The sequence below is a fragment of the Capricornis sumatraensis genome, chromosome 10 (assembly GCF_032405125.1).
Source record: "Capricornis sumatraensis isolate serow.1 chromosome 10, serow.2, whole genome shotgun sequence".
NCBI lineage: Eukaryota > Metazoa > Chordata > Mammalia > Artiodactyla > Bovidae > Capricornis > Capricornis sumatraensis.
This window is the reverse complement of record NC_091078.1, coordinates 50,168,058-50,195,851: the sequence shown is the minus strand read 5'-3', so window position 1 is coordinate 50,195,851 and position 27,794 is coordinate 50,168,058. Positions and strand designations below refer to the sequence as shown.

Sequence of the window (27,794 nt, the reverse complement as noted above, 5' to 3'; positions counted from 1 at the left end):
ATAATTGACCTTAAAATTATAGGTGTGAGCAAAATATAAATTGCTAAATAATCTCCCTTGCAAGGAGCATAAGCAAGCACATTAGAGTAGTGAACTAGATGTAATCTCATCATATTGTTTCATATTCTTATATTTAAGGGCTCTTGCTAACAGGTAATTATTAGTGAAAAGTAAGTGGATTGTTAGAAATCCCATCTCTTTTCTCCAATGGGAATGCTCCCCAGTCTATCACTATCAGTTCTGTATGCCAAAAGCTGCATACTGAAATCCTTCTTCTGGTTCCACAAATTCAACATGCCCAAAAGGAACTCTGCATCCCTGATCTTGAACTTAATCCTTCTCTTCCATTCACTAATTCGACTTGAGGACATCACCTTCTATAGGATGATTTCTATGATGAAATCAGCTAGAGTCAGATTTGACCTAGGCATCCTTCCTAGCTGTTTTTCTCTTCCTTGGTTTTTCTATTTCATCTCCTTCACAACTTTCATTCTTTCTTTTCTCATTCTAGTTTATACTGTGAATCTCAACAGTGTTTAGTCTTTGTTTTGTATCATATAAGTGAGACTTTGAAGATGCTCATATAAACATCTACCTATTTGTGTTATATGAATAGGTCAGTGTTTCAGAAATAATATACATAGTGGAGACCAGCATATGTGGACAGAAAAATATATATGGTATTCATCCATCCATACGTCTGTCCATGCCATGTGTAATATAAACTATTCTTGGAAATAAATTTTGTATATTCATCTCAGGAAGTTAGAGAAATAATGATAGAGTGTGACATTCGGTCACATCATTTGCAAATATTTTCTCCCAATGTGGGTTGTCTTTTTGTTGTGTTTATTGTTTCCTTTGCTGTGCAAAATCTTTTAAGTAGGTCCTGTTTGTTTATTCTTGTTTTTATTTCCATTATTCTGGGAGGTGGGCTGAAAAAGAAAAAGATATTGCTGCGATTTATGTTAGAGAGTGTTCTGCCTATGTTTTCCTCTAGGAGTTTTATAGTGTTTGGTCTCACATTTAAGTCTTTAATCTATTTTGAGCTTATTTTTGTGTTTGGTGTTAAAGAATGATCTGATTTCTTTTTTTTTCTTTTACATGTAGCTGTACAGTTTCCCCAGAATCATTTGTTAAAGAGTGTGACATTTGAATCTAAGGATTTCTGCATGTAGCATGTAATACAAACTTAGCATTATAATGATTTTTTTAGTATTGATTGAAAATACTTGAGGTACCAGACTGAAGAGATAAAAGGCTTTATAGGAAAGTAAGAATTGATTTTTAATATACACTACTGCTATGCAGAAGTAGTTCTAATGTGTATTGATTTAAAACACTTTCAGAGTAACTCCTTGATAAAAGTCCTCTATTCTAAATAGAAGTTTTAAGATTACTGTTCAGAGTGCAAGTTGATAATTAAGCTGATTTCCTTTATGCTAAATGAGAATTAAGAAGTCAGGAATACAATTTTCTTTTTAATATGGATAAGGATGAATCCTTGTTCTTGTAATCTGCTTTCCCATTCCCCAGCTTGTTCCTGGCTTCCATTACATACAATGAAGTCATACTTATGTTAGTTGATTTCAAAAGGAACAGAAAGAAAGTGAAAGTGTTCATCACTCAGAAGTGTCTGACTCTTTGTGACTCCATTAATTGTAGCCCACCAGGCTCCTCTCTCCATGGGATTCTCCAGGGAAGAATACTGGAGTAAGTTGCCATTTCCTTCTCCAGGAGAACTTCCCAACCCAGGGATGGAACCCAGACCTCCCGCATTGCAGGCAGATTCTTTACCATGTGAGCCACAAGGAAAGCACCATACTAATTCAAAAAACGTCTTATGTAAATAGTATGATGCCAACTTCTGTGTGTGTCTATTTGTGTGTCTTCCTATCAAAGCCAGCAGGAAGGTATGCTTTGTCTTCTCTGTTGACTATCTGATTTTGCTGTCATTTCTCAAGTTCAGAGTCAGCTGAACTTGAAGAATGACTGCAAGATACACTGCCATGATTTGGCTTCAACCTATGCATATTATTCTAAAATGCTTATAATCCATATCGAATAATTCAGTTATGTTGATTCTGTTTTCTATCAATACATTTCACCCCTGATTCATCTTAGCAACAAAACAGGTCCTAATACCGCTAAAAATCATGAGTACTTCACAAGCCACTAAGTGATGCTGGCCAATTCATTCTCACACCTACCATCAATATTTAGGTGAAATTTGTTTCTCAAACACTCAAAGAAACAGATCCATAGGATATCAATTGAGGGCATGTTCAGGCTATTCTGAAAGATGTTCTCGAGAATTATGGCGTAGACTACAGATAACCCTGCATATTACCCCCTTAAATGAGGAAGAAAAAAAAGACTTCATGTGATGATGACGCCAGATAGCATAAAATTTCATAAAATCCTGACTGAAGTGAAGGAAATTTGAAAGACCAAACAAGCCCAATTCTAAGCAATTAGATTTCCTAAGTAACATGGTTGTATCAAGTGACATTATGAGAAACTTTTAAATGTGAAGAATCTTAATTTAGCTGCTCTAGACTTTTCATCACAAAATTTAAGTTAACATTTGCTTGTTTTTTTTGAGAGTTAATAAACTAAATTGCCACATTTATTATCTCTGCATGTAAGATTACTAAGACATTTATTTAGGAAATAACATTACACCATTATAATTATTTTCTAGCACATCTCAGCAGAAAAAGAAAAAAAATTCTCCTTGGCCTTATGATATATTTTCTTTTATCAGTGAAAAAAACAATATAACCTTTTTTTCTTTTTTTTATTTTTCATTTTAACCATTTGGCCTTGACTTCTCAACTCAAGACAAAATTTTAATAGTCTGTTATATATAAGCTACCCATGCTGCTAAGACGCTTCAGTCATGTCCGACTCTGTGCGACCCCATAGACAGCAGCCCACCAGGCTCCCCCGTCCCTGGGATTCTCCAGGCAAGAACACTGGAGTGGGTTGCCATTGCCTTCTCCAATGCATGAAAGTGAAAAGTGAAAGGGAAGTCACTCAGTCGTGTCCAACTCTTGGCGACCCCATGGACTGCAGCCCACCAGGCTCCTCCATCCATGGGATTTTCCAGGCAAGAGTACTGGAGTGGGGTGCCATTGCCTTCTCCAAAGCTACCCATAGACAACCTAAATGTTTGATAACTGTATGTCCTCTGCTATATGCCATATGTTCCTTTTTAAGCTGACTATCTCTTTGAGCATGTCTTTAATTGTAAGAAGGCTCAGATCTTTTCTAAGAGTGGGTTAAGGTAGAAATTCTTATTGCTCATTCTCCTTGGGTATAAAGGGGGTAGATATCTCTTTTATATTCAAGTGAATCTCAATATCAAAAGAAAGAGATTTGCTGGTAGAAAATTAGGTCACACAGGAAGCAGAAGAATTAAACTTGCTCAGATGTCAAACTGTAAGAATTTTTCCAAATTCATTCTTTTATTCAATCTGAGAAGAGTGTTTTCCTAAATCATAGTGAAAACAAAGGTTGCTGCTTCTAATAAATATATCTACTGATGTTTTATGATTTTAAGAAGGAAAAGAAGACGGAGAAGAGACTGGCAAGAATCATGCTTCATTATATATAGCCTTTGCCTATAGTGATCAACCACGGCCAACAACCGCATCATTATATTGCAAACACTGTATTCTAGAGCTTCGTAAAGGACAAAAAATGTCTTCCAAACCTTTTCCAAATTTCCCAGAAAGGCAGGAGAGCAGAGATAAGACAATAAAGATATTTGGTGATTAACACAGTTTGCTTAAGCTAATATAAACAAATCTATAACTGAAAAGCAATTGGAATAAGTGAAATTTTAGCTTTGAACAAATCTGTTGACTGTAAGTGACACAATTTAATAATCAAATCTACAAAGACAAATTTGAGAGCAGCATCAATGTCCCTTAAGTATTAGACTTGGATTCAAAGAAGATGTACCCTTTTGCTTTCCTCAGAAACTTGGTCAGCATCCTTGTCTAACAAAAGCTGAATGCTTGCAGTGTATCAATAACTGCCAATGCAGAAATTGCTCATGCTGTGTAGTCTATCAACAAATAGTCAGCACCTAATCTGCACAAGAAACTAAATGAAAAGGAAGAGATATTTTGAAGTATAAGTGATACGCTCTCAAATAGTAAAAGTATACTCTAGCTGAGAAAGAACCAGTCAAGTGCCCCAGGATAAGGTATCCATTACCTATTTCCTATGCATCTATCATATATCATTTATCTCTGTCTATTTTGTGAATATAACCTGATCAACTTGTTTTCCTCATATGAATAATAATTTTTTTGTGAAAATTATCCCCAAAAGGAAATTTTAAAAATTTTCTATTCTAAGATGGTATCATTGAAAAAAATTCCTCCCAAATTGATTCCATAGTAGAAAATCAAGAATTAACACAAAGGCAAATAAAAACCCCTCAAGTAGACATGTAAGTCCTGCTATATTTTTTTCGTTAGCATGCCAACCCTCTGACTTTATCATCTGAATAGCATGACAAGAAGCATTTGGTGGTAGTTGAGTGCTGAGACACAAAACTCTCCTGGGCTCTAAGGAGGGTGGGAGTCCCACTTCCACCTGGGGGTGCTCAGAGACTGGACCTAAGACAGCCTAGTTCAGGAGGTGCAGTGGTTATTTCATGACACCCAAGTGATAGTAAACACGCCTTGGACATTTCACACAATTCTGAGAGGAGAGCTTGTGAAGGGTCTGGTGGTAAGCTTTGCCCAGAGATGTGGGCACATCTTCAGGGGAAGATGCCGTTCGAGTGGGATGACGGGATGACAGCCCTAATTAATGATTAAGTGACACCTCCTGTGGCCACGCTGTTGAAGGTCATACGAATGTCATGTTCCTGGCAGATACTGCATCAGAGGCACCTGGGAGCCTGTGAAAAGTCCTGGCCCTCTCTGATGCTCACCTGCTGTCACATGTGGTGTATAAGAAAAAGCCTTGCCTATGAGCTGGGGTTGGCTTAGAACACTCTTCCTGCCTGACATCCAACACTGCACCTGAAAACCTTGGTTTTCAATGGACAGAAATATTAACCAAAATGCAAACAGAACAATGGAAGGATAGTCTGAACTTGTCTAAAGACTGATGGGCACTGAGTCCTTCTCTCCGGACTTCCTTCCCTGTCTCTTCCCCGACCCCACCATTCAGGGAACAGTCAGCTTACTCTCTAAGACAATTCCATTCCCCAAACACAATCATTCCTATGAATTCATAGAAAAAATACTTAGGAGGTGCTTACTTTAACTCTCTACTTTCAAAAGACTGTAACTTCTCTACTTGCTCGAAAGACTAGATGTTTCACATAAGGATTTAATTTTGTCCACTACACATACACGTAATAGTACTGAATACACTGTGTACAAAGGCTATAGTTTCAGAGTCATCTAAATAGGAGCACTCTAGTGGAGGACCCTTCCCCTTCTCATCTCTATCAAACTGGTGGGCAAGTCTAATAGGCAAAGCCAAGCTCAGGAGTTACCTCCTCTGTGAAGCCCGCCCTTATTCCTTTACTCCCTGGCACAATGAATAACTCCATCTTCTTTACCAATTATATGCTTTGTGCATATTTTCCTGACCACCCATAGCTGAATATATTATAAGTATTTTCAAAGAAGGAGCTTGAACAAGAAAGAAGCAAACTAATATAGTTTTAATATAAAACAGGGAGAAAGTGTGAATTCAAGTCTTAGCTTTAGTAAATATTCCTCATAGGCAGTAGTAAAGTTTGAAGGCATTTTACCAGCATTTGTATTAGTATTTTTAAGAATAAGGCTATAAATTGTAAAACTTCTTACATTTGTTACTGAAGCTAAAATATTGCCTCTTTTTTCCCAAAGCATACCTCATTATAACATATATGACTATGTCCCCTCCCCACATCCATTACATCTTAATTATTTCTCTAACAAAACCTACACTAGTCAACACAGTTAATGATGACCCTAAACTGCCAACATAGAACCTAGGTAGCAATAACTGGCCTCTCCAATGTTAACCCAGCAAGGGTTAATCTTTAAAGCAAACTAAAATATCCCTATGACATTTCTGTGAGGCAAGAAATAGTGAATAATATACCTTTTAATATTTAGAAATACTCTTGATATTTAAACTTCCTCATTATCATTTGTTTAATGAGTATTCACATACTTCACAAAACTATGAAGGTTTCAGATATAACACTGGAATAGTTTATTCCAATGAGCTACAAAAGAACAAATAGTTCCATAGATTATCTGTACTCCAATCCTCAATCCTCCACTGATTTCGTAAGTAGTTTCTGTTGCCCTGGCAATGTTTATAAAATAAATTATTTAGCATACCTATATATGACTGTGTTGCCCTGGTAACTCACTGTTTCCTAGAAAGTATGATATGGATTTTATTTTAGCTGCATACTTGCTTTCTCTAGAGATAATCCACAGAAAATAAGTCTTTAAGAGATACAATAAACACTGTATCCAATGTTTACAACATTTAATTATATTTGATATGCTAAATGGCTATTAAGATTGTAATATTGTCAACACGTTTATAAATGCATTGGCAAATTCCAGTTTCATGATGTAGGTCTGAAAAAGAAATTCTGAGTACATACTGGACATATCGAAGGTGATGTATCGTTGGAACTTTTTCTCTTTGTACCTGCCAATCCTTTATTCAGAATTACATGCCTTCAGTTCTAAAAAGTATGCTATTCCTTGGGACTTCCCTATGGTCCATTTGTTAAGGCTCCACCTTCCAATGCAAGAGGCGCAGATTCAATTCCTGGTCCGGGAAGATCCCAGATGCTGTGGAGCAACTAAGCCTCTGTTCCACAGCTACTGAGCCCGCAAGCTACAAGAGGAGCCTCTGCAGGGAGAAGCCCCTACACCAAAACTACGAGTGGCCCAGGCTGACTCGCCACACCACAGAAAGCCCTCACGTGGCAGCGATGACACAGCAGAGCCCCCTCAAAAAAAAAGATTAAAAGTTCTTTAAAAAATTAAAAAGTGTCTAGGAAAGTATGTCATATTTGATGAACAATAGTTGCATTTCAATAGACAACAATTACCTTTTGAACCAAACCTTTCTCTTATTTCCTAACCACAGCCATCTCACTTAATGCAGGCTATTTGCCTTGCTGCTTTCTGAAATAATCTGAGGACCCCCTCAGACTTTTTGTGAGTTAATTTCATGGAAAAGGTCCCCTTTCTATTTTATTTTTTAAATTTAAATTTATTTATTTTAATTGGAGGCTGATTATTTTACAATATTGTATTTATTTTGCCATACATCAACATGAATCTGCCATGGGTGTATATGTGTTCCCCATCCTGAAACCCTCCTCCCCTCCCTCCCTATACCATCCCTCTGGGTCATTCCAGTGCACCAGCCCTGAGCATCCTGTATCATGCATCAAACCTGGACTGGCAATTCATTTCTTTATATTATACATGTTTCAATGCCATTCTCCCAAATCATCCCACCCTCTCCCTCTCCCATAGAGTCCAAAAGACTGTTCTATACATCTGTGTCTCTTTTGCTGTCTTGCATACAGGGTTATTGTTAACATCTTTCTAAATTCCATATATATGCATTAGTATACTGTATTGGTGGAGAAGGAAATGGCAACCCACTCCAGTGCTTTTGTCTGGAGAATCCCAGGGATGAGGGAGCCTGTTGGGTTGCCGTCTATGGGGTCGCACAGAGTCGGACATGACTGAAGCGACTTAGCAGCAGCAGCAGCAGCATACTGTACTGGTATTTTTCTTTCTGGCTTACTTCACTCTGTATAATCGGCTCCAGTTTCATCCACCTCATTAGAACTGATTCAAATGTATTCTTTTTAATGGCTGAGTAAAACTCAGTTGTGTATATGTACCACAGCTTTCTTATCCATTCATCTGCTGATGGACATCTAGGTTGCTTCCATGTCCTGGCTATTATAAACAGTGCTGTGGTGAACATTGGGGTACACGTGTCTCTTTCAACTCTGGTTTCCTCAGTATGTATGCCCAGCAGTGGGATTGCTGGGTCATAAGGCAGTTCTATTTGCAATTTTTTAAGGAATCTCCACACAGTTCTCCATAGTGGCTGTACTAGTTTTCATTCCCACCAACAGTGTAAGAGGGTTCCCTTTTCTCCACACCCTCTCCAGCATTTATTGCTTGTAGACTTTTGGATTGCAGCCATTCTGACTGGCGTGAGATGGTACCTCATTGTCCAACAGCATACCCATCCTCTGAGCTCTTGTTTTCATCTCTGTTCTTCCGTGCCCTTCGCTGTTTATAGTTACTTGGCCATTTTCAGTGTTACATACATGCCAAAAAATTCACACCTTTTCTGCTGTAGAGTTTTAACTGAATCATTCTGAGCATGTAATAATTACTCCACAAAGAAATTGTGTGCCTTGAGGACAGACTGTTTCCTTCTTACTCTCCCTCGTTTCAAACAGTATCTAGAATATTCTGTGCATATTTAATACTTAAAAATATTTGTATATTTTCTGTTGGTTTTTTCATTGAAATCAATGTTCTCAGTTTCCTAAAATGCACAGCCAATGCCTGGTATAACAGGGCACAGAAAAAGACTTAATCAAGTGACTATTTCAAGGAGAAATGGATATTTTACTCTCATGTCCACTGTAGAATTATTCACAATAGCCAAGATATGGAACAATGTACGTCTCCATCAATGGATGAATGGAAGAAAGGGTGACATTTTATATACTTATTATATATGTATATGCATATACACACACATACATATATGTGTGTGCATACTGGAATATTATTCAGTCACAAAAAGAAGGAACCCCACCATTTGTGACAACATGGATAACCTTGGACACCTGGACACTCACAGGCAAGATTGGGTCAGTCTCTTGTGGGGTCACTGCTCCTTTCTCCTGGGTCCTGGTGTACACAAAGTTCTGTTTGTGCCCTCCAAGAGTCTGTTTCCCCAGTCCTGTGTAAGCTCTGGCGGCTCTATGGTGGGGTTAATGGCGACCTCCTCTAAGACGGCTTATGCCATACCGAACTCTGCTGCACCCAGAGCCCCTGCCCCTGCGTCAGGCCACTGCTGACCCGCACCTCTGCAGGAGACACTCAAACACAGTTCCATCTTAGTCTCTGTGGGGCCTCTGAGCCCTCATGTGCACAAGGTTTGTTTGAGCCCTCTGAGCATCTTGGTGGGTATGGGATTTAATTCTAAACGTGATTTTGCCCCTCCTACTAGGGTTTTTCCTTTGCCCTTGGACATGGGATATCTCCTCAAAGTAGCTCCAGTCACCCAAAAGAGATGTCCTTTTCATTATAAGGGACTGGAAAGCAAAAATAGGTAATCAAGAAATACCTGGAGTAACAGGCAAATTCAGCCTTGGAGTACAGAATGAAGCAGGGCAAAGGCTGTTTGAGTTTTTCCAAGAGAATGCACTGGTCATAGCAAACACCCTCTTCCAACAACACAAGAGAAGACTATACACATGGACATCACCAGATGGTCAATATTGAAATCAGATTAAATATATTATTTGCAGCTGAAGATGGAGAAGCTCTATACAGCCAGCAAAAACAAGACTGGGAGCTGACAGTGGCTCAGATTATGAACTCCTTATTGCTAAATAGACTTAAATTTAAGAAAGTATGGAAAACCACTAGACTTTTCAGGTATAACCTAAATCAAATCCCTTACAAATATACAGTGGAAGTGACAAATAGATTCAAGGGATTAGATCTCATAGACAGAATGCCTGAAGAACTATGGATTTAGGTTTGTGACATTGTACAGGAGGCAGTGATCAAGACCATCCCCAAGATAAAGACATGGAAAGAGGCAAAATGGTTGTCTGAGGAGGCCTTACAAATACCTGTGAAAAGAAGAGAAGTGAAAGGCAAAGGAAAAAAGGAAAGATATACCCATTTGAATACAGAGTTCAAAGAATAGCATGGAGAGATAAGAAAGCTTTTCTTAGTGAACAATGCAAAGAAATAGAGGAAAACAATAGAACTGGAAAGACTAGAGATCTCTTCAAGAAAATTAGACATGCCAAGGGAACATTTCATGCAAAGATGGGCACAATAAAGGACAGAAATGGTATGGACCTAACAGAAGCAGAAAATATTAAGAAGAGGTGGCAAGAATACATGGTAGAACCATAGACAAAAGATCTTTACCCAGATAATCACGATGGTGTGATCACTCACTTAGAGCCAGACATCCTGGAATGCGAAGACAAGTGGGCCTTAGGAAGGATCACTGCGAATAAAGCTAGTGGAGGTGATGGAATTCCAGTTGAGCTATTAAAAATCCTGAAAGATGATGCTGTGAAAGTGCTGCATTCAATATGTCAGCAAATTTGGAAAACTCAGCAGGGGCCACAGGACTGGAAAAGGTCCGTTTTCATTCCAATCCCAAAAAAAGGCAATGCCAAAGAATGCTCAAACTACCACACAGTTGCACTCATCTCACATGCTAGCAAAGTAAAGCTCAAAATTCTGCAAGCCAGGCTTCAGCAGTACGTGAACCATGAACTTCCAGATGATCAAACTGGTTTTAGAAAAGGCAGAGGAGCCAGAGATCAAATTGGCAACATTCGATGGATCACAGAAAAAGCAAGAGAGTTCCAGAAAAACATCTACTTCTGCTTTATGGACTATACCAAAGCCTTTGACTGTGTGGATCACAACAAACTGTGGAAAATTCTGAAATAGATGGGAATAGCAGACCACCTGACTCGCCTCCTGAGAAGTCTGTAGCAGGTTAGGAAGCAACAATTAGAACTGGACATGGAACAACAGACTGGTTCCAAATAGGAAAAGGAGTATGTTAAGGCTGTATATTGTCACCCTGCTTATTTAACTTATATGCAGAGTACATCATGAGAAATACTGGGTTGGATGAAGCAGAATCTGGAATCAAGATTGCTGGGAGAAATATCAATAACTTCAGATATGCAGATGACACTACCCTTATGGCAGAAAGTAAAGAACTAAAGAGCCTCTTGATGAAAGTGAAAGAGGCGAGTGAAAAAGTTGGCTTAAAACTCAACATTCAAAAAATTAAGATCATGGCATCTGGTCCCATAATTCATGGGAAATAGATGGGAAAACAATGGAAACAGTGACAGACTTTATTTTTCTGGACTCCAAAATCACTGCAGATGGTGACTGCAGCCATGAAATTCAAAGACACTTGCTTCCATGTCCTGGCTAATGGAAGAAAAGTTATGACCAACCTAGACAGCATATTCATGGGAAATAGATGGGGAAACAGGGGAAACAGTGTCAGACTTTATTTTTTGGGGCTCCAAAATCACTGCAGATGGTGACTGCAGCCATGAAATTAAAAGACGCTTACTCCTTGGAAGAAAAGTTATGACCAACCTAGATAGCATATTCAAAAGCAGAGACCTTACTTTGCCGACTAAGGTCCATCTAGTCAAGGCTATGGTTTTTCCTGTGGTCATGTATGGATGTGAGAGTTGGACTGTGAAGAAGGCTGAATGCTGAAGAATTGATGCTTTTGAACTGTGGTGTTGGAGAAGACTCTTGAGAGTCCCTTGGACTGCAAGGAGATCCAACCAGTCCATTCTGAAGGAGATCAGCCCTGGGATTTCTTTGGAAGGAATGATGCTAAAGCTGAAACTCCTCTACTTTGGCCACCTCATGAGAAGAGTTGACTCATTGGAAAAGACTGTGATGCCGGGAGGGATTGGGGGCAGGAGGAGAAGGGGACGACAGAGGATGAGATGGCTGGATGGCATCACTGACTCGATAGACGTGAATCTGAGTGAACTCCGGGAGTTGGTGATGGACAGGGAGGCCTGGCGTGCTGCGATTCATGGGGTCACAAAGAGTCAGACACGACTGAGTGACTGAACTGAACTGAGACAGCATATTATAAAGCAGAGACATTACTTTGTCAACAAAGGTCCATCTAATCAAAGCTATGGTTTTTCCAGTAGTCATGTATGGATGTGAGAGTTGGAGTATAAAGAAAGCTGAGTGCTGAAGAATTGATGCTTTGAACTGTGGTGTTGGAGAAGACTCTTGAGAGTCCCTTGGACTGCAAGGAGATCCAACCAGTCCCTTCTAAAGGAGATCAGTTCTGGGTGTTCTTTGGAAGGACTGATGTTAAAGCTGAAACTCCAATACTTTGGCCACCTCATGCGAAAAGCTGACTCATTGGAAAAGACCCTGATGCTGGGAGGGATTGGGGGCAGGAGGCGAAGGGGACGACAGCGGATGATATGGTTGAATGGCATCACCGACTCAATGGACGTGAGTTTGAGTGAACTCCAGGAGTTGGTGATGGACAGGGAGGCCTAGTGTCCTGCAGTCCACGCGGTTGCAAAGAGTTGGACACTACTGAGCGACTGAACTGAACTGAACTGAATAACCTTGAGAGCATTATGCTAAGTGAAATATACCAAATAAAGACAAATACTACATAGTATCACTTATATATGGAAGATAGAGAAAGACAAAAACCTTCAAACTCATAGAAACTGAAGAGAGACTGGTTAAAGGGCTGGGCGTGGGGTGGAGAAACAGGTTTTTGGTTAAGGGTACAAATTTTCAACTATAAGATAAATAAGATCTGAGATGCTGATATAAATCATGTAAACTATAGCTGATAACAACACTATGTTGAATAACTGAAATTTGCTAAGAAAGTTGAACTTGAATGTTCTCATCAGAAAAATAGGATAAATATATGAGGTGATGAAAGTAAATTAATAATTAATTAACTAGATGGTGGGAATTATTTCATAATAAATTCATTTTGAGGGGCTGTACTACATGGCATGTGGGATATTAGTTTACCGACCAGGGATCAAAGCTATGACTCTTGCATTAGAAGTAAGGAGTCTTAACCGTTGAATCACAAGGAAAGTTCCATGTATATATAATATATATTTCAAATCACCAGGGTGTTTAATTATTTTAAAATGTTATTTGTCAATTATACAGCAATATAAGTGAAAAAGAAATAATTCTTGAGTATATGGTATTTTTTTCTTAGATAAAAAGTTAATGTTGTAAATGTATGATGTTCTTAACTTTCCTATTGCTTAATATATAAATTTATGGTGATCCCCACCAAAATTTTGGAATTAAAAAAAAAGAAAAACTCATTAAACTTCTCCTAATGTAATCTGAACATGTAAAATGATATGAAAAAATTTTGAGAAACAACAAAATGTAACAATTGAAGCAAGTGGTGCTATTATAAAGTGACACTAATTAAAATAATAGAGCATACTCAAGAAACAAGTAGGACTGAATAGTGTCTAGAAATAGATCCAAAAATATAAAAATCCTATAATAACAATTGGCATAAAATTGCTCCAAAATCACTGCAGATGGTGACTGCAGCCATGAAATTAAAAGATGCTTACTCCTTGGAAGAAAAATTATGACCAACCTAGATAGCATATTCAAAAGCAGAGACATTACTTTGCCGACTAAGGTCCGGCTATTCAAGGCTATGGTTTTTCCAGTAGTCATGTATGGATGTGACTTGGACTGTGAAGAAGGCTGAGTGCTGAAGAACTGATGCTTTTGAACTGTGGTGTTGGAGAAGACTCTTGAGAGTCCCTTGGACTGCAAGGAGATCCAACCAGTCCATTCTGAAGGAGATCAGCCCTGGGATTTCTTTGGAAGGAATGATGCTAAAGCTGAAATTCCAGTACTTTGGCCACCTCATGCGAAGAGTTGACTAATTGGAAAAAGACTCTGATGCTGGGAGGGATTGGGGGCAGGAGGAGAAGGGGACGACCGAGAATGAGATGGCTGGATGGCATCACTGACTCGATGGACGTGAGTCTTAGTGAACTCTGGGGATTGGTGATGGACAGGGAGGCCTGGCGTGCTGCGATTCACGGCGTTGCAGAGTCGGACATGACTGAACGACTGAACTGAACTGAACTGAACTGAGAGAAAATATAGATGAATCATATGGTAGACATTGTTATGATAATTGGTTACCTGTTTGGGTGAAAAAAAAAAGAGTTGGATCACAGTCTCATTTCATGTTACAAAATAAACTCCAAAAATTAAAAAAATTAAAATAAAAGTTACTATAAACACATAACAAAAAAAAATGGTGCTTTAAATCGTACAGTTAATAAGGTATTTTGCTCAGTGTCCAGATATTTTAAAGCAGAGACTGGCAAAATTTAGCCTGTAAGCCAAATATGGCCCTCACCTCTTTCTGTAAATAAAGCTTTATTGGAACTCAGCCCTGGCAATCCATCTATGAATTATGTGTACTGCAGCCACATGTGACAGCAACCACATGGCTCAAAACACAGAAAATCTTGTTGTTTGTCTCTTTATAGAAAAAGTTTGCTGATCACTGCCCTAAAGGGAAAATAAAAATGAACTATATAATACTAAATACTAAAGTCATGCATGATAAACACCATAAAATTAAATTCCAAACAAGCTGGGAAAATATCCAGAATATCTCTGGCAATGTTAAGTTAAAGATTGCAATAAGTTCCTTTAAAAAAAACTAAGATCACTACTCAAAAAGAGAAATGAGCAAAACAAATAAACTTGGAGCTCAGAAGAAAAAAAAAAGTCAATATACATATAAAAGTAACTCAACTTCTCTAGGACTCAGAGAAATAAATAACATTGGTAAGATACCACTCACTGTTTATTACATTAACAACATATTTAAAAGTTGGGATCACCAAGTATTAAGTGAGGCCTGGGGAAATAAACACTCTCACTTAAAGTTCAATTTGACAATAACTATATCAAATTTTAAAACACACATAACTGTTGTTCCAGAAAATATATCACAGATATTTTTTCACAAATGCTCAATATTACAGTCTTAAGTGTACAACAAGTACCAGCTACAAATTAAAGGACTATGAATAGGAAACTGGCACATTTATGTAATGACATGCTATAAAGTGTTAAAAAGAGCTGACATCGATCTTTAGGTGACTCATGTGTAAGGACCTCTAGCATGTTCTATTGTTGGGAAAAAGTAAAGCCAACTGCAATACGGTATTTGAAGAGTGACTTTGTATATGTTTAAAGCACACACATTAGTGCACACGCACTTCCGTATACATAACCATTGACTGCATGCTGACATACAAACTAATTATCACGGTTTTTTCCCTGGAGGATAGAGGTGATGAGTGAAAGAGTCCTACAAGGAAAGTTTTAAGCTGTATATACATTTGTGTTTTATTTTTATTTAAAAAAATTTTTATTGGAGTATAGTTGCTTTACAATGTTGTTAGTTTCTGCTGTAAGCAAAGTGAACCAGGTATATGTATACATGTGTGCATACGTGTGCTAAGTTGCTTCAGTTGTGTCCAACTCTTTGTGAACCTATGGACCATAGCCCGCCGGGCTCCTTTGCCCATGGGATTCTCCAGGCAAGAATACTGGAGTAGGTTGCCATGCCCTCCTCGGGGGAATTTCCAGACCCAGGGACTGAGCCCGTGTCTCTTACGTCTCGTGCATTAGCAGGCAGGTTCTCTACCACTGGTGCCACTTGGGAAGCCCATACATGTAATATATCCCCTCTTTATTGTATTTCCTCCCCATTCAAGTCGCCACAGAGCACTGAGTAGAGTTCCCTGTGCTGAAAGTGAAAGTTTCTCAGTTGGGTCCGACTCTTTGCGACCCCATGGATTTTACAGTCCATGGACCTCTCCAGGCCAGAACACTGGAGCCCACTCCAGTGGGCTTGGATCTTCCCAACCCTAGGATCGAAACCATGTCTCCTGCGTTGCAGGCAGATTCTTCACCAGCTGAGCCACAAGGGAAGCCCAAGAATACTGGAGTGGGCAGCCTATCCCTTCTCCAGTGGATCTTCCTGATCCAGGAATCAAACTGGGGTCTCCTGCATTGCAGGTGGATTTTTTATCAACTGAGCTATCAGGGACTATATAGCAGGTTCTCATTAGTTATCTATTTTATACATAGTATCAATAGTGTATATACGTCAATCCCAATCTTCTAATTCATCCCCCTCCCCCCACACTGTGGTAACTATAAGCTTGTTTTCTACACCTGTGACTCTATTTGCGCTTTGCCAATGAGTTCATCTGTACCGTGTTTCTAGATTCCACATATAAGTGATATTATATGGTATTTACTTTTCCCTTTCTAACTTACTTCAGTCAGTGTGAGTCTCGAGATCTACCCATGTTGCTGCAAATGGCATTATTTCTTTTTTCAATATTGAAAATATCCCATTGTATATACGTACCACATATACATATATACAATGGCTGAGTAATATTCCGTTCCATATATGTACCAGATCTTTATCCATTCCTCTGCTGGTGGACGTTTAGGTTGCTTCCATGTCCTGGCATTGTAAATAGTGCTGCAATGAATATTGGGGTGCATGTATCCTTTCGAATTATGGTTTTCTCCAGATATATGCCCAGGAGTGAGATTGCTGGGTCATACGGAGTCTTTCGGGCTTCCCTTGTGGCTCAACTGGTAAAGAATCCACCTGCAATGCAGGAGACTTGGGTTCTATCCCTGGCTTGGGAAGATCCCCTGGAGACGGGAAATGCTACCCACTCCAGTATTCTGGCTCGGAGAATTCCACGAAATGTATAGCCATGGGGTCACAAAGAGTCAGATGCGACTGAGGGACATTCACTTTTTGGGGTTCTTCCCTGGTAGCTCAGTTGGTAAAGAATCCTCCTGCAATGCAGGAAACCCAGGTTTGACTCCTGGGTGGGGAAAATCTGCTGGACAAGGGATACGGCTACCCACTCCAGTATTCTGGGGCTTGCCTTGTGGCTCAGCTGGTGAAGAATCTGTCTGCATTGCGGGAGACCTGGGTTCGATCCCTGGGTTGGAAAGATCTCCTGGAGAAGGGAACCCACTCTGGTGTTCTGGCCTGGAGAATTCCATGGTCTGTATAGGCCATGGGGTTGCAGAGCCAGACATGACTGAGCGACTTTTACTTGGATCTTCCCTGTAGCTCAAAAAGTAAAGAATCTGCCTTCAATGCAGGAGACCTGGGTTCTATTCCTGGGTTGGGAAGATCTCCTGGAAAAGGGAATGGCAACTCACTCCAGAATTCTTGCCTGGAGAATCCCATGGACAGAGGAGCCTGGCAGGCCACAGTCCGTGTTGTCACACAGAGTCGGACATGGCTGAGAGACCAACACTACTACACTGAGACTCTACTTTTAGTTTTTTAAGGAACCTCCATCGTGGCTGTGCAGGCACTTTTGAATCATGAGCTTTGAATTTCATTGTTTGAATGGTTTTTGCCCCTAAGTTCATTTTAGATTATTTTTTTTAAGTTGCCATAGAATTTTGAAGTTACATTTAACAATGGCAAGACCAGCACTGCTTGCTACAGTAGTTAGGGTATCAGAAAGACTTTGTGTGCAAGTGTCTGTATTTATTTTACCCCAGAAATCTACTTACAGGGAGCTGACACCCATATGAAGATGTTCCTTCTAAATTTATTTTCAAACATTTTTGAATTTTCTTCTGGTAGAAATAGTGTACATGGGCTAAAGGTATTGATTTGTGTTTGCTAGTTTCTTTTAAAAGATTTGGCTAGTACATCCACCAGGTAAAGTCCCTATATAGCAAACACATTTTGTCTTTGTTTGGTACTTTGACAGTGAAACTCAGAAGGTTAGAATTTTTGCTCAGCTCAGCAGCTGGAATAAAAAGATACTATCTGAAAACACTGCTTTCTGAACAGAATTCTAATGATTTCAATGTCCTTTCCAAACTTGATGATATGCTTTTAGGGGAAACGTGTCTGCAAGTCTGGAGGACACAGCCGTTAAAATTAAGCCTTACCTAATCACCAATTACCAATGAAATATTCTTGGAGTTTTCTTGAAATTTTTATTGTTGTTGTTCTAGAGGGAAAGTTTATATTGACATGTTAGCTGTAAATGTAAGGTTTATTCATCAGAAGTGTTACAATTTAGCCATGTATAGCAACAAATCACACAGTGGTTCCATTAAAGCATCTTGCGTTTCTTAGAATCCTGTAGTTAGATAGTATAGTATTAGTACAGTCATTCAGTCGTGTCTGACTCTTTGCGACCCCATGGACTGTAGCCCTCCAGCTTCCTCTGTCCATGGGATTCTCCAGGCAAGAATACTGGAGTGGGTATCCCTTGCTTCTCCAGGAGATCTTCCGAATCCAGGAATTGAACCTGGGTCTCCTGCACTGCAAGGTGGATTCTTTACTGTCTGAGTGATCAAGGAAACCCAGTAGTTAGATATCCTATTTGTAAATGGGTAAAAATGAAAACTGACCTTTATCCTTGAGAATAAATAGTGCTAAACACATGAAGAACGGAAGATTTATGATTCACACAAGCCTAAATATAATTTAAGAGAACTGAACTCTGCTTCTTCTTGGGAGCTATCATCTTCTCTCCCTGTCAGCACAGATTTAATAGAATACCCGACATATCCCAACATGGGGATTTCCATTGTGCATTCATAGAAGATCCCAGTGTGACAAGCTGCCAAGCAAAGTAGATATCTAGTTCAATCCATCACTTATTAAAATCCTGCCAGTGTCATAGTGAAATTTCAGAGTTTAGGAAAGAAACCTTGCACCGGCAATCAGCAACACGTGCCTCATGGCATCGGCAATGTCAGCAAACAGTGCATTCCTGATTTCGACTCGCAGTGTTCTCTTTCAGTGAACAAAAAATAAAGTGCAAATGAAAATGCTCTTGCTGTCATCAGCAGGATTTGACCTGATCAAGTCCCAGAGTCCAACACACAGACAGAGAATGGTTTCCTTGCAGAAACACCAGGACGAGAGAGGATCCAGGCAAGGATACTTTTAGCCCCTTTTCCTTAATAGTGAAAAGTTTCTCAGAGTCTTTCTTCTAAAGTTACAAAAAGGTACACTGAACACAGCTCAGAAATGTCAGTCTCTGAAGAAGAAAGCCTAAGCCAGCTGTAGCTTTACACTCAGGATTTCTGTCGGTCTCTCATCCCTTCTTTCCATCAGTTCACGTCTCCCTTACAGATCATTACCCTCCCAGGTAGGAAAAGACCAGAGGCACCGTGATCTGGGTTAAGACTTGACCGGAGCACTGGCTTCAGATACAAGCCTGGCTGAGAACTTGGGGCTGGAGAGTCAAGCCTACAAAGAACCTGCAGGACTCTGCTACAGTGCAGGGGTCCGTGAGCTTCATCACGATGGGGGAAGCATGTCTTTACCCTATGTACAGAGACCTTATCTGTGACAGTTTCACAAAATCGTGGAAGCGAAGACATGAGAAAGGAGAAAAGTTGTAAACAAATCATTATTATGGGCAACCTAAGGAAGAAGTGTAGCTATTCACACCTTGAATTTATTTGTAAAGTAGGTTCCAGTGACTGCCACACAAGAGGTAACCCAGTAGGCCTTTAATTCTTATTTTCATTACTTGTATTTATTTTTATTATAGGTGTTGAAAGATTCAGCAAGTAGATCAGAGAAGCACCAATCTAAGTGATTCATCTTATTTAGAGCCACAGAGGCTACCTCCACCAAACTCATTAGTAAAGTGTGCAAAATGAGCAGGATAAATGTGGTAGACATGGGTGATTATTGCTTTTTCTCCAGTTCTTCCTGTACCAACACTCATTTTACATAATTGACCTAATCTAAAGCAGAATTTACAGTCATCTACTCATATAACTGAGTAATGATAACAGTAATTTATTGAGTGTTTGATATTTCTTAGGTGCTATTTTAAGAGTTTTAAAGCATTACTTCATTTAATCAACTGAAAGCATTATAATTTAGCTGTGATTGTGTCCATATTACAGATAAGAAAACTGTGGCTCAGGCAGTTTGACTGCCCAAAGTCCTAGATCAGAAAGGATTTCCTCTCCCAAAGAGCCTAACCAAGAATCCATGCTATTAACCGCCAAGTCATTCATTCCTTCTCTTCACATCCAGGTGATTTTATTTCTTTGCCATAGATCATCACCTACGTATTTTTATGTTTTAATATTACAGAGCAATTAATTTAAACAACCCCACTCTGATAATAAAACCAAGATCAGTTGCATCAAGGTTCTTCATACAATAAAACAACCAACAAAACTGTTTTAAGGAAACAACTGATGGTACAAGTAATGTATTTCTAAAATGCTGTTTACCCAGTGTTTCCAAGTTAAAAACAACAAAGTGGTGGGTGGCCCAGGGCCACTTCTGTTCCCAGGAAATCTGTCCCAGGCACAAGTGCTACATTTTAAACCAGGGGTCCCTAACCTCTAGGATCTAATGCCTGATGATCTGAGCTGGAATTGATGTAATAATAATAGAAATAAATTGCACAATAAAGGTAATGCCCTTGAATCATCCTGAAGCCATCCCCTGCGCCACTGGTTCATGGAAAGATTATCTTCCACAAAACCAGTCCCTGGTTCCAAAAGTTTGGGAACTGTGGTCTTAGACAGGGTGACCTAAGCTTAAACATCATGCTGAGTCTAATCAGGGGAAGGGGTAATAGGGAGCAGCAGCCGTGGCAAGAAGATCTCATAGGGACAAATGAACACACACACACACACAACTATTGCTGGGGAGAAAGATACTAGAAATAATAAACCCCAAATTGGGTGAAGCTGGAAGCTGGGGTAGGGAGGAGGAGGTGCTCATGAAACACTTTGCTAGGGTCCTGAATGACAGTTGAAATAAAACACAAATGTCTTCCCTTCTCCTCACAGCTTCGCAAGTATTGTAGAATCATACACCTTTGGTATCTGAAAAAAAAAAAAAATTGAGATTTTTCCAGATGTGCATCCCTTGAGGTCGTAATGAGATGATGCTTGACCTCCACATGAAGACCAAGCTAGCCTCTGCACTCTCTAAACACACACACATTATTGCCTTAGAAGGTAGTTGCTTCCTTCTAGAAAGTCTCTTTAGAACTTGGCAAGGCTTCTTCCCTCTTCGTGTGTTGGCCCAGTCTGTGCTATATATTGGTCTGGCAGCTTCTGTTGGATTCTACCTGATGACTTGGACAGAAAAGAATAGCCTGGCTGGATTCCTTGCCTGTCAGTCTGATTTCCACAACACAGACCAGAGGAACTCACAAAGCCCCCAAGGTAGGCAAATACGAGTAAACAGGGACATTTACAAAATGAGGTCTAAAGTTCTGTTGTCAGAAGCTACATATACTTTATTTTTCAAATACAAAGCAACTTATCAAAACACTATGAGCAACATGGAATGCTCCTTTAAAAAAAAAACAAAAACTGGAGAAAGCTTAATTATGAAAGCCAGGTGCTGTGATCGTTTGAGTCCAGGAAATGGATGCCTGTGTATGTAATGCCCTGCTTTTGATATGTGTGACTTTATTTATATTTAGCTTTGAAAAGAGTTAAAATGTAGCATTGGTTCTTCTTTGTACGGCCAATACATTCACTAATAAGGATTAATGACCACAATAAGGTATAACATGTGATACTTTGAACACTGTTTTCATATATTCTCTTGGCTTTGATCCTCCCCAAAGCCATGTTAAGTATAACAACAAAAGAGGAAACCAAGTTCCAGACTTGAATAGACCCAGGAGAGGACCCCAGAGACCCTGTCACACAACTTCCCACTGGGGACATCTCCCCTCCTCCAAACTCTCATGAGTGTATCGTTCTAGAAATCTTCCTGTCCTCTTCTTTTCAAGAGCTAGAAAACATGCAAGAACTTGACACAGATACAGGGAGTCACTCGCCTTCAGCCTGTATTCTAATGGAATATCTAATATTTTTCCTTTGGGACAAATGTCATATTGTACCACAAAATGGAAAAATCCAGCTAGCAGAACATAGTTTGATTATTTGGGGAAGAAACTTTACACTAAAGAAGAGAATAACCCTTTTAGTTAACATAAAAGTCATCTACCAACCTTACTGTCTACTATCTAGCCACACCTATTAGTCGATGAATACCTTCCTATTTCAAATATGTTGCTTTGAGTCAACACTGAGCCATGATTCGCAAACTCGTTCCCAAAGATCCAAAGAAAAGAAAGCATAACAGAAGGAGATGGACAACAGAAAGGTTTTCCTCCTATAACGGATTTAACTGTCCAGAGCACACAGTACTACCTGCAGACCTTCCCTCTTCCTAACAAATGGCAGACGTCAACGTGAGAGGTTGATTGCAACTTCTTCCCATCAAGTTGATTCTCTCCTTCCCTCCCTCTCTCTTCCTCTCTCAACTCTCTTTCTCTCCATCACCGTCACTATCTTTGTCTGTCGTACATGCTTTTGTAGAATTTCAGGAACAGCTTTGTATCTGGAAAATAATGCTGCCAGAAAAAGGCATGGAATAGAACAAAAGCTTTACCCCAGAGCTTCTACACGTTACAAACGCTTGCACTCAGATAATAGAAACATCGAGCCTCAGGTGACTGAGAACACTTACTGTTGGTTGCATAACGTATGGCGGATGAGGCATCCATGAAGTACTCTGGACCTATGCATCAAACAGCATTTATTAGCACAAAGCAATCACAGAGAGAACTCGGTTCTTGCGTTCAGTGGAGTCACACTAGGTCATAAGAAAGTGGAATCCATCTGACTTACAGCAGATCAGTGCTCAAAACTAAGGATAGAAAGGAAGCTCTTGGACCCGATTTATTTGGTCCCTGAAACTTGGTAAAATGAAAGCAAATTCCTACTTCACTGGAGATGGCGGTAATGCCCACATGGGCCAGGCTACACCATGGGCACATTTGGAGGCTGGTATTGGAGATGAAAGTCTTAGGAGGCTTCAGGGATCTCTTGTTTGGAGGCCAACATGCTGGAAGACCCAGGTGAATAAAGAAGGAAGCATTACCTAGCATGATTGCTCAGACTTCCTTTTTTTCTCTCATTGGTTCTAACCTCAAATTCTCAAGTGATCCCATCTTGGAAATAAATCCAAGTGGTGAAAGTTGGGGAATGAATTAGAGAGATCAACCAGAAATTTGGGAGAATGTTTTGGGTTAAACCCAAGTTAAGTAAGTCTGTGATTTTTCTCTCTTGTAGTAATTGGTATGGTTACTAAAAATGAGTGTATGAACCAGGAAAATGTTCTGAATGTTTCCCATCAGTCAAATGAGAAAGTCAGCTTCTAAGAGCTGAATGTGACATAGATAGCCCTGAAGATTTTGGTTTCAATAGACTCACATCAATGAGACTGCCAATGAACTTTAGACTAAAAAAAAAAAAAAAAGTGGTGAAAAGCAAGAATCACCAACGTAGGAAATTGCTCTAATTCCTTTTTGAGAAAAGAGAGCTGGAGTTAAATTCCACTTATGGGCCCTCCCAAGTGAAATGACAGCTCTGTGGAGATTTTATTCATGACACCAAAGTGCTCTACAATGGAGCTCAGTGGGTGGTCTTGGCTGAAACAGAGGCCAAGGTTTGAAAAAATGGGTAAAAAAACAAAAAGCACACATTACAACCAGGCAGGCCTGTAGGAAGAACAAAAACTGAACAGCATCTGCACTTAGCCTCATGGGTCCCCAGGAAAGGCATTTAAGAAATCAGCCATCCAGAGACCCTCTAATGCAATTCACACTAAAGTCTGTTCCACTCACCCACTGACATGTATCAAGAACCTAAGTGCAGACACAGAATGAAAGTGATCTGCTTCGGAGTGAGGGGGATCTGTTAAGGAAAAATGTGCATAGTCTTAAGCGGGATGCTCTGACAGTGGGAATCTCCTGGCATGACATAGATAGGTAGTGGATGAAGAACGTGAAACTTCACTGAATTCATAGCAATCAGCAACATCACAATCCCCACCCCAAACCCCCACGCCCACTCCCACCATATGCATGATATAAGGAAACACACAGGCACACACTCTCGCTATCCCCAAAGCTGTAGCAATGCCACTCGACCAGCTAGATAGCATTCATAGGCAATTATGTTTCCAACTAGAATTAGAAGAACTGTCTAAAGAACTACATGAGGTAAAGAGAAGGAGGGAGAAATATTTGTGATAACTCAAAGGAATAAGATAAGGAGCCCTGTTTGAGGGGAAGGATGGCTATTTCTTTCCACCTGCACAATTAACGCTAACTGGCAACAACGTCTGGTTTAGGACACACACTGAGTCTCAGATTTTCTTGTGCTTCAACATGTGGAACCCCTGAGGTCTCTTCTGACCTCTTTGGAAATGAGAATGAAGTCAGAGGAGGAAGTAGGAATTACTTTTACCCCTTTGATAATTTTCCCTATTTCTTGGAGGCAATGATTTAGCATCCATCCATGTAGCTTTCCATGGATACACAGAACGACTGTGACAAATGACAAGGATCCAGTATCCCAAAGGGAGTGCAAGGAGTTGCCAGAAATGTGTTCTCAGAAAAGATACACTAGGGAACTGTGACAACCAAAATAATAGACAACACACAAAGTAACGTCTCAGTGGTAAGAAAGCTGTACTAAGGTTGGCCGAAAAGTAGCAAAATCATGAAAACTCAGCAGGCAGAATGGAAGCACAGTGGATTTTTATAATTCAGTGAAACAGATGCAAACAAGCTCTTGAAAGTGTAGGCTCAGTGGATAGTTTGAATATTATGACATTAAGATGGGACTAAAGGGAAGACAACTTGAAAACTCTACTGTGTCCTTTTTGACTTGAGATAGTCTATTTTTGGCAAGAAAGGTCTCTCGGGACGTGCAGGTAAATCGGACATACCTGGTATGTGGAGACAGGGGAAGCAGCAATGAATGGCGTGATGGATGTCTGTGGAATCATGCGGTTGGTTGCAATACTGTACGGTGAAGAATAAAATCTGCGAACAGAAAAAAAAAAAGAAGATTCATAGATTTGTGACGCTAACGCACACCTGGCTGCTAACCAAATGCTACCACGCGTGTCTGAAGAAGACTGACTTCCACCCTCGTGTCACCCATTCACTGCTAACAGGAGCGGACAGGAGACTGATGGTCTTTGATTCCACTAAGAAATAAACTGTTCTAAACAAAATGACAACTTTGGGTCCTCTTATAAAATTGGCCACGCAGAAATCTCTTAGGCCAGGTGAGTGTAATAGCACGTTTGATCAACAGGGGAGAAAAGCTGTGGGTCTTGTTTTTGTTTGTTTGTTTTAAGGCAACACTATTATAAAGCACCTTGAAAAAAAGGTGAATTGGTAGCACCAAGCTTTATGAAAGTGGCTGGTGCTACACAGACATAATTGCATTTATTTCATCATTCAAGAAAGAGGATCAGCTTCCAGACAGTTCTGGATAATTTATGTTAGTCCATGCCCTTAGGCAAAAACTAACCTAAGTACTTTCTCCATGAAAAGAAAAGGACAATTAGTGGAGAATTTGGGTCAAGGTGAACATAGGAATCTTTTCTGAATTTAATCAAGGCACTGATGGAGGTTCTGCACCTATGTGACATTCTCCTGTAGACTCTAGAAAGCACTGCATTTTCTAGTCCTCCAGGGCCCTCCAGTGAACAAGCAGAGAAAAACACTGGGCAAGATCACGTGTGGGTGCGTGCTCAGTTACTCAGTCCTGGCCAGCTCTTTGCAATGCTATGGACTGTAGCCCAGTCCATGGACAGCCTCCTCTGTGCATGTAACTTTCCAGGCAAGAATACTGGAGTGGGTTGCCATTTCCTCCTCCAGGGGATCTTCCCAATCCAGGGATCGAACCCATGTCTCCTGCATTGGCAGGAAGGTTCTTTACCATTGTGCCACCTGGGAAGCCTGGGCAAGAACAGAGCCCCACAAATCAGAGGAGGGATGATTCTTCTGGATATCTATTAAAGGATAGATTTAACAGGGATCTAGGACTTCCCTGGTGGCTCAGACTGTAGTCTGCCTGCAATGCAGGAGACCTGAGTTTGATCCTTGGGTCAGGAAGATCCCCTGGAGAAGGAAATGGTTACCCACTCCAGTGTCCTAGCCTGGAGAGTTTCAAAGAGAGAGGAGCCTGGTGGGCTGTAGTCCATGAGTTCACAAAAAGTTGGACATCAATGAGCGACTAAAATTTTCACTACTTTCAATGGTATTGAAAACACTGACATTCCATCTCCACTCAGACTATATTCTGGAACCCATAAGTTACCTAATGCTCAGATTCCTCAGAAGAATTTTAAATCACATTTCCTTTTTCATATCTCACTGGTAAGGGAAAAGTCTAGAGTGACTAACCACTGAACATGCAGACAAAACCAGGATGCCTGTGATGGACTATTTCCCTGTTATGAGGATAGATTGGAAAAATGCCAATTAGGGCTCATGGAATCATTGTTTTCATTTTGCCATACTCTTTAGTTCAGTTCCGCTCAGTCACTCAGTCGTGTCTCATTCTTTGCGACCCCATGGACTGCAGCACGCCAGGCCTCCCTGTCCATCACCAATTCCTGAAATTTACCGAAACTCATGTCCAATGAGTTGGTGATTCCATCCAACCATCTCATCCTCTGTCATCCCCTTTTCCTCCTTCCCTCAGTCTTTCCCAGCATCAGGGTTTTTTCAAATGAGTCAGCTCTTTGCATCAGGTGGCCAAAGTATTGGAGTTTCAGCTTCAATATCAGTCCTTCCAATGAATACCCAGGACTGATCTCCTTTAAGATGTACTGGTTGGATATCCTTGCAGTCCAAGGGACTCTCAAGAGTCTTCTCCAACACCACAATTCAAAAGCATCAATTCTTTAGCACTCAGCTTTCTTTACAGTCCAACTCTCACATCCATACATGACCACTGGAAAAACCATAACTTTGACTAGATGGACCTTTGTTGACAAAGTAATGTCTCTGCTTTTTAATATGCTGTCTAGTTTGGTCATAACTTTCCTTCCAAGGAGTAAGCATCTTTTAATTTCACAGCTTCAGTCACCATCTGCTGTGATTTTGGAACCCAGAAAAACAAAGTCAGCCACTGTTTCCCCATCTATTTCCCATGAAGTGATGGGACCAGATGCCATGATCTTTGTTTTCTGAATGTTGAGCTTTAGGCCAACTTTTTCACTCTCCTCCTTCACTTTCATCAAGAGGCTTTTTAGCTCCTCTTCACTTTCTGCCATAAGGGTGGTGTCATCTGCATATCTGAGGTTATTGATATTTCTGCCTGCAATCTTGATTCCAGCTTGTGTTTCTTCCAGTCCAGCGTTTCTCACGATGTACTCTGCATATGAGTTAAATAAGCAGGGTGACAATATACAGCCTTGACGTACTCCTTTTCCTGTTTGGAACCAGTCTGTTGTTCCATGACCAGTTCTAACTGTTGCTTCCTGACATGCATACAGGTTTCTCAAGAGGCAGGTCAGGTGGTCTGGTATTCCCATCTCTTTCAGAATTTTCAACAGTTTATTGTGAGCCATACAATCAAAGGATTTGCCATAATCAATAAAACAGAAATAGATGTTTTTTCTGGAACTCTCTTCCTTCTTCCATGATCCAGTGGATGTTGGTAATTTGATCTCTGGTTCCTCTGCCTTTTCTAAAACCAGCTTGAACATCTGGAAGTTCACGGTTCACGTATTGCTGAAGGCTGGCTTGGGGAATTTTGAGCATTACTTTTCTAGTGTGCAAGATGAGTGCAATTGTGCAGTAGTTTGAGCATTCTTTGGCATTGCCTTTCTTTGGGATTGGAATGAAAACTGACCTTTTCCAGTTCCGTGGCCACTGCTGAATTTTCCACATTTGCTGGCATAATGAGTGCTGCACTTTCACAGCATCATCTTTCAGGATTTGAAATAGCTCACCTGGAATTCCATCACCTACACTAGCTTTGTTCGTAGTGATGCTTCCTAAGGCCCACTTG

The 27,794-nt window shown here is 40.1% G+C and overlaps 1 protein-coding gene across 5 annotated transcripts in view; it reads right to left on the bottom strand.

Moving 5' to 3' along the window:
• Positions 1–27,794, bottom strand: part of RBMS3 (RNA binding motif single stranded interacting protein 3) — a 785,524-nt gene that overhangs the window by 69,215 nt on the left and 688,515 nt on the right. For 4 of the 5 annotated variants that reach the window (XM_068981964.1, XM_068981962.1, XM_068981967.1 and 1 more), the window contains 2 exons: positions 24,709–24,805; positions 22,441–22,491 (listed from right to left, as the gene is read on the bottom strand). In XM_068981964.1, the coding sequence (XP_068838065.1) occupies positions 22,441–22,491; positions 24,709–24,805 (148 nt within the window). The remainder of the gene's footprint in view (positions 1–22,440; positions 22,492–24,708; positions 24,806–27,794) is intronic. The other variant, XM_068981965.1, reaches the window with a different exon arrangement.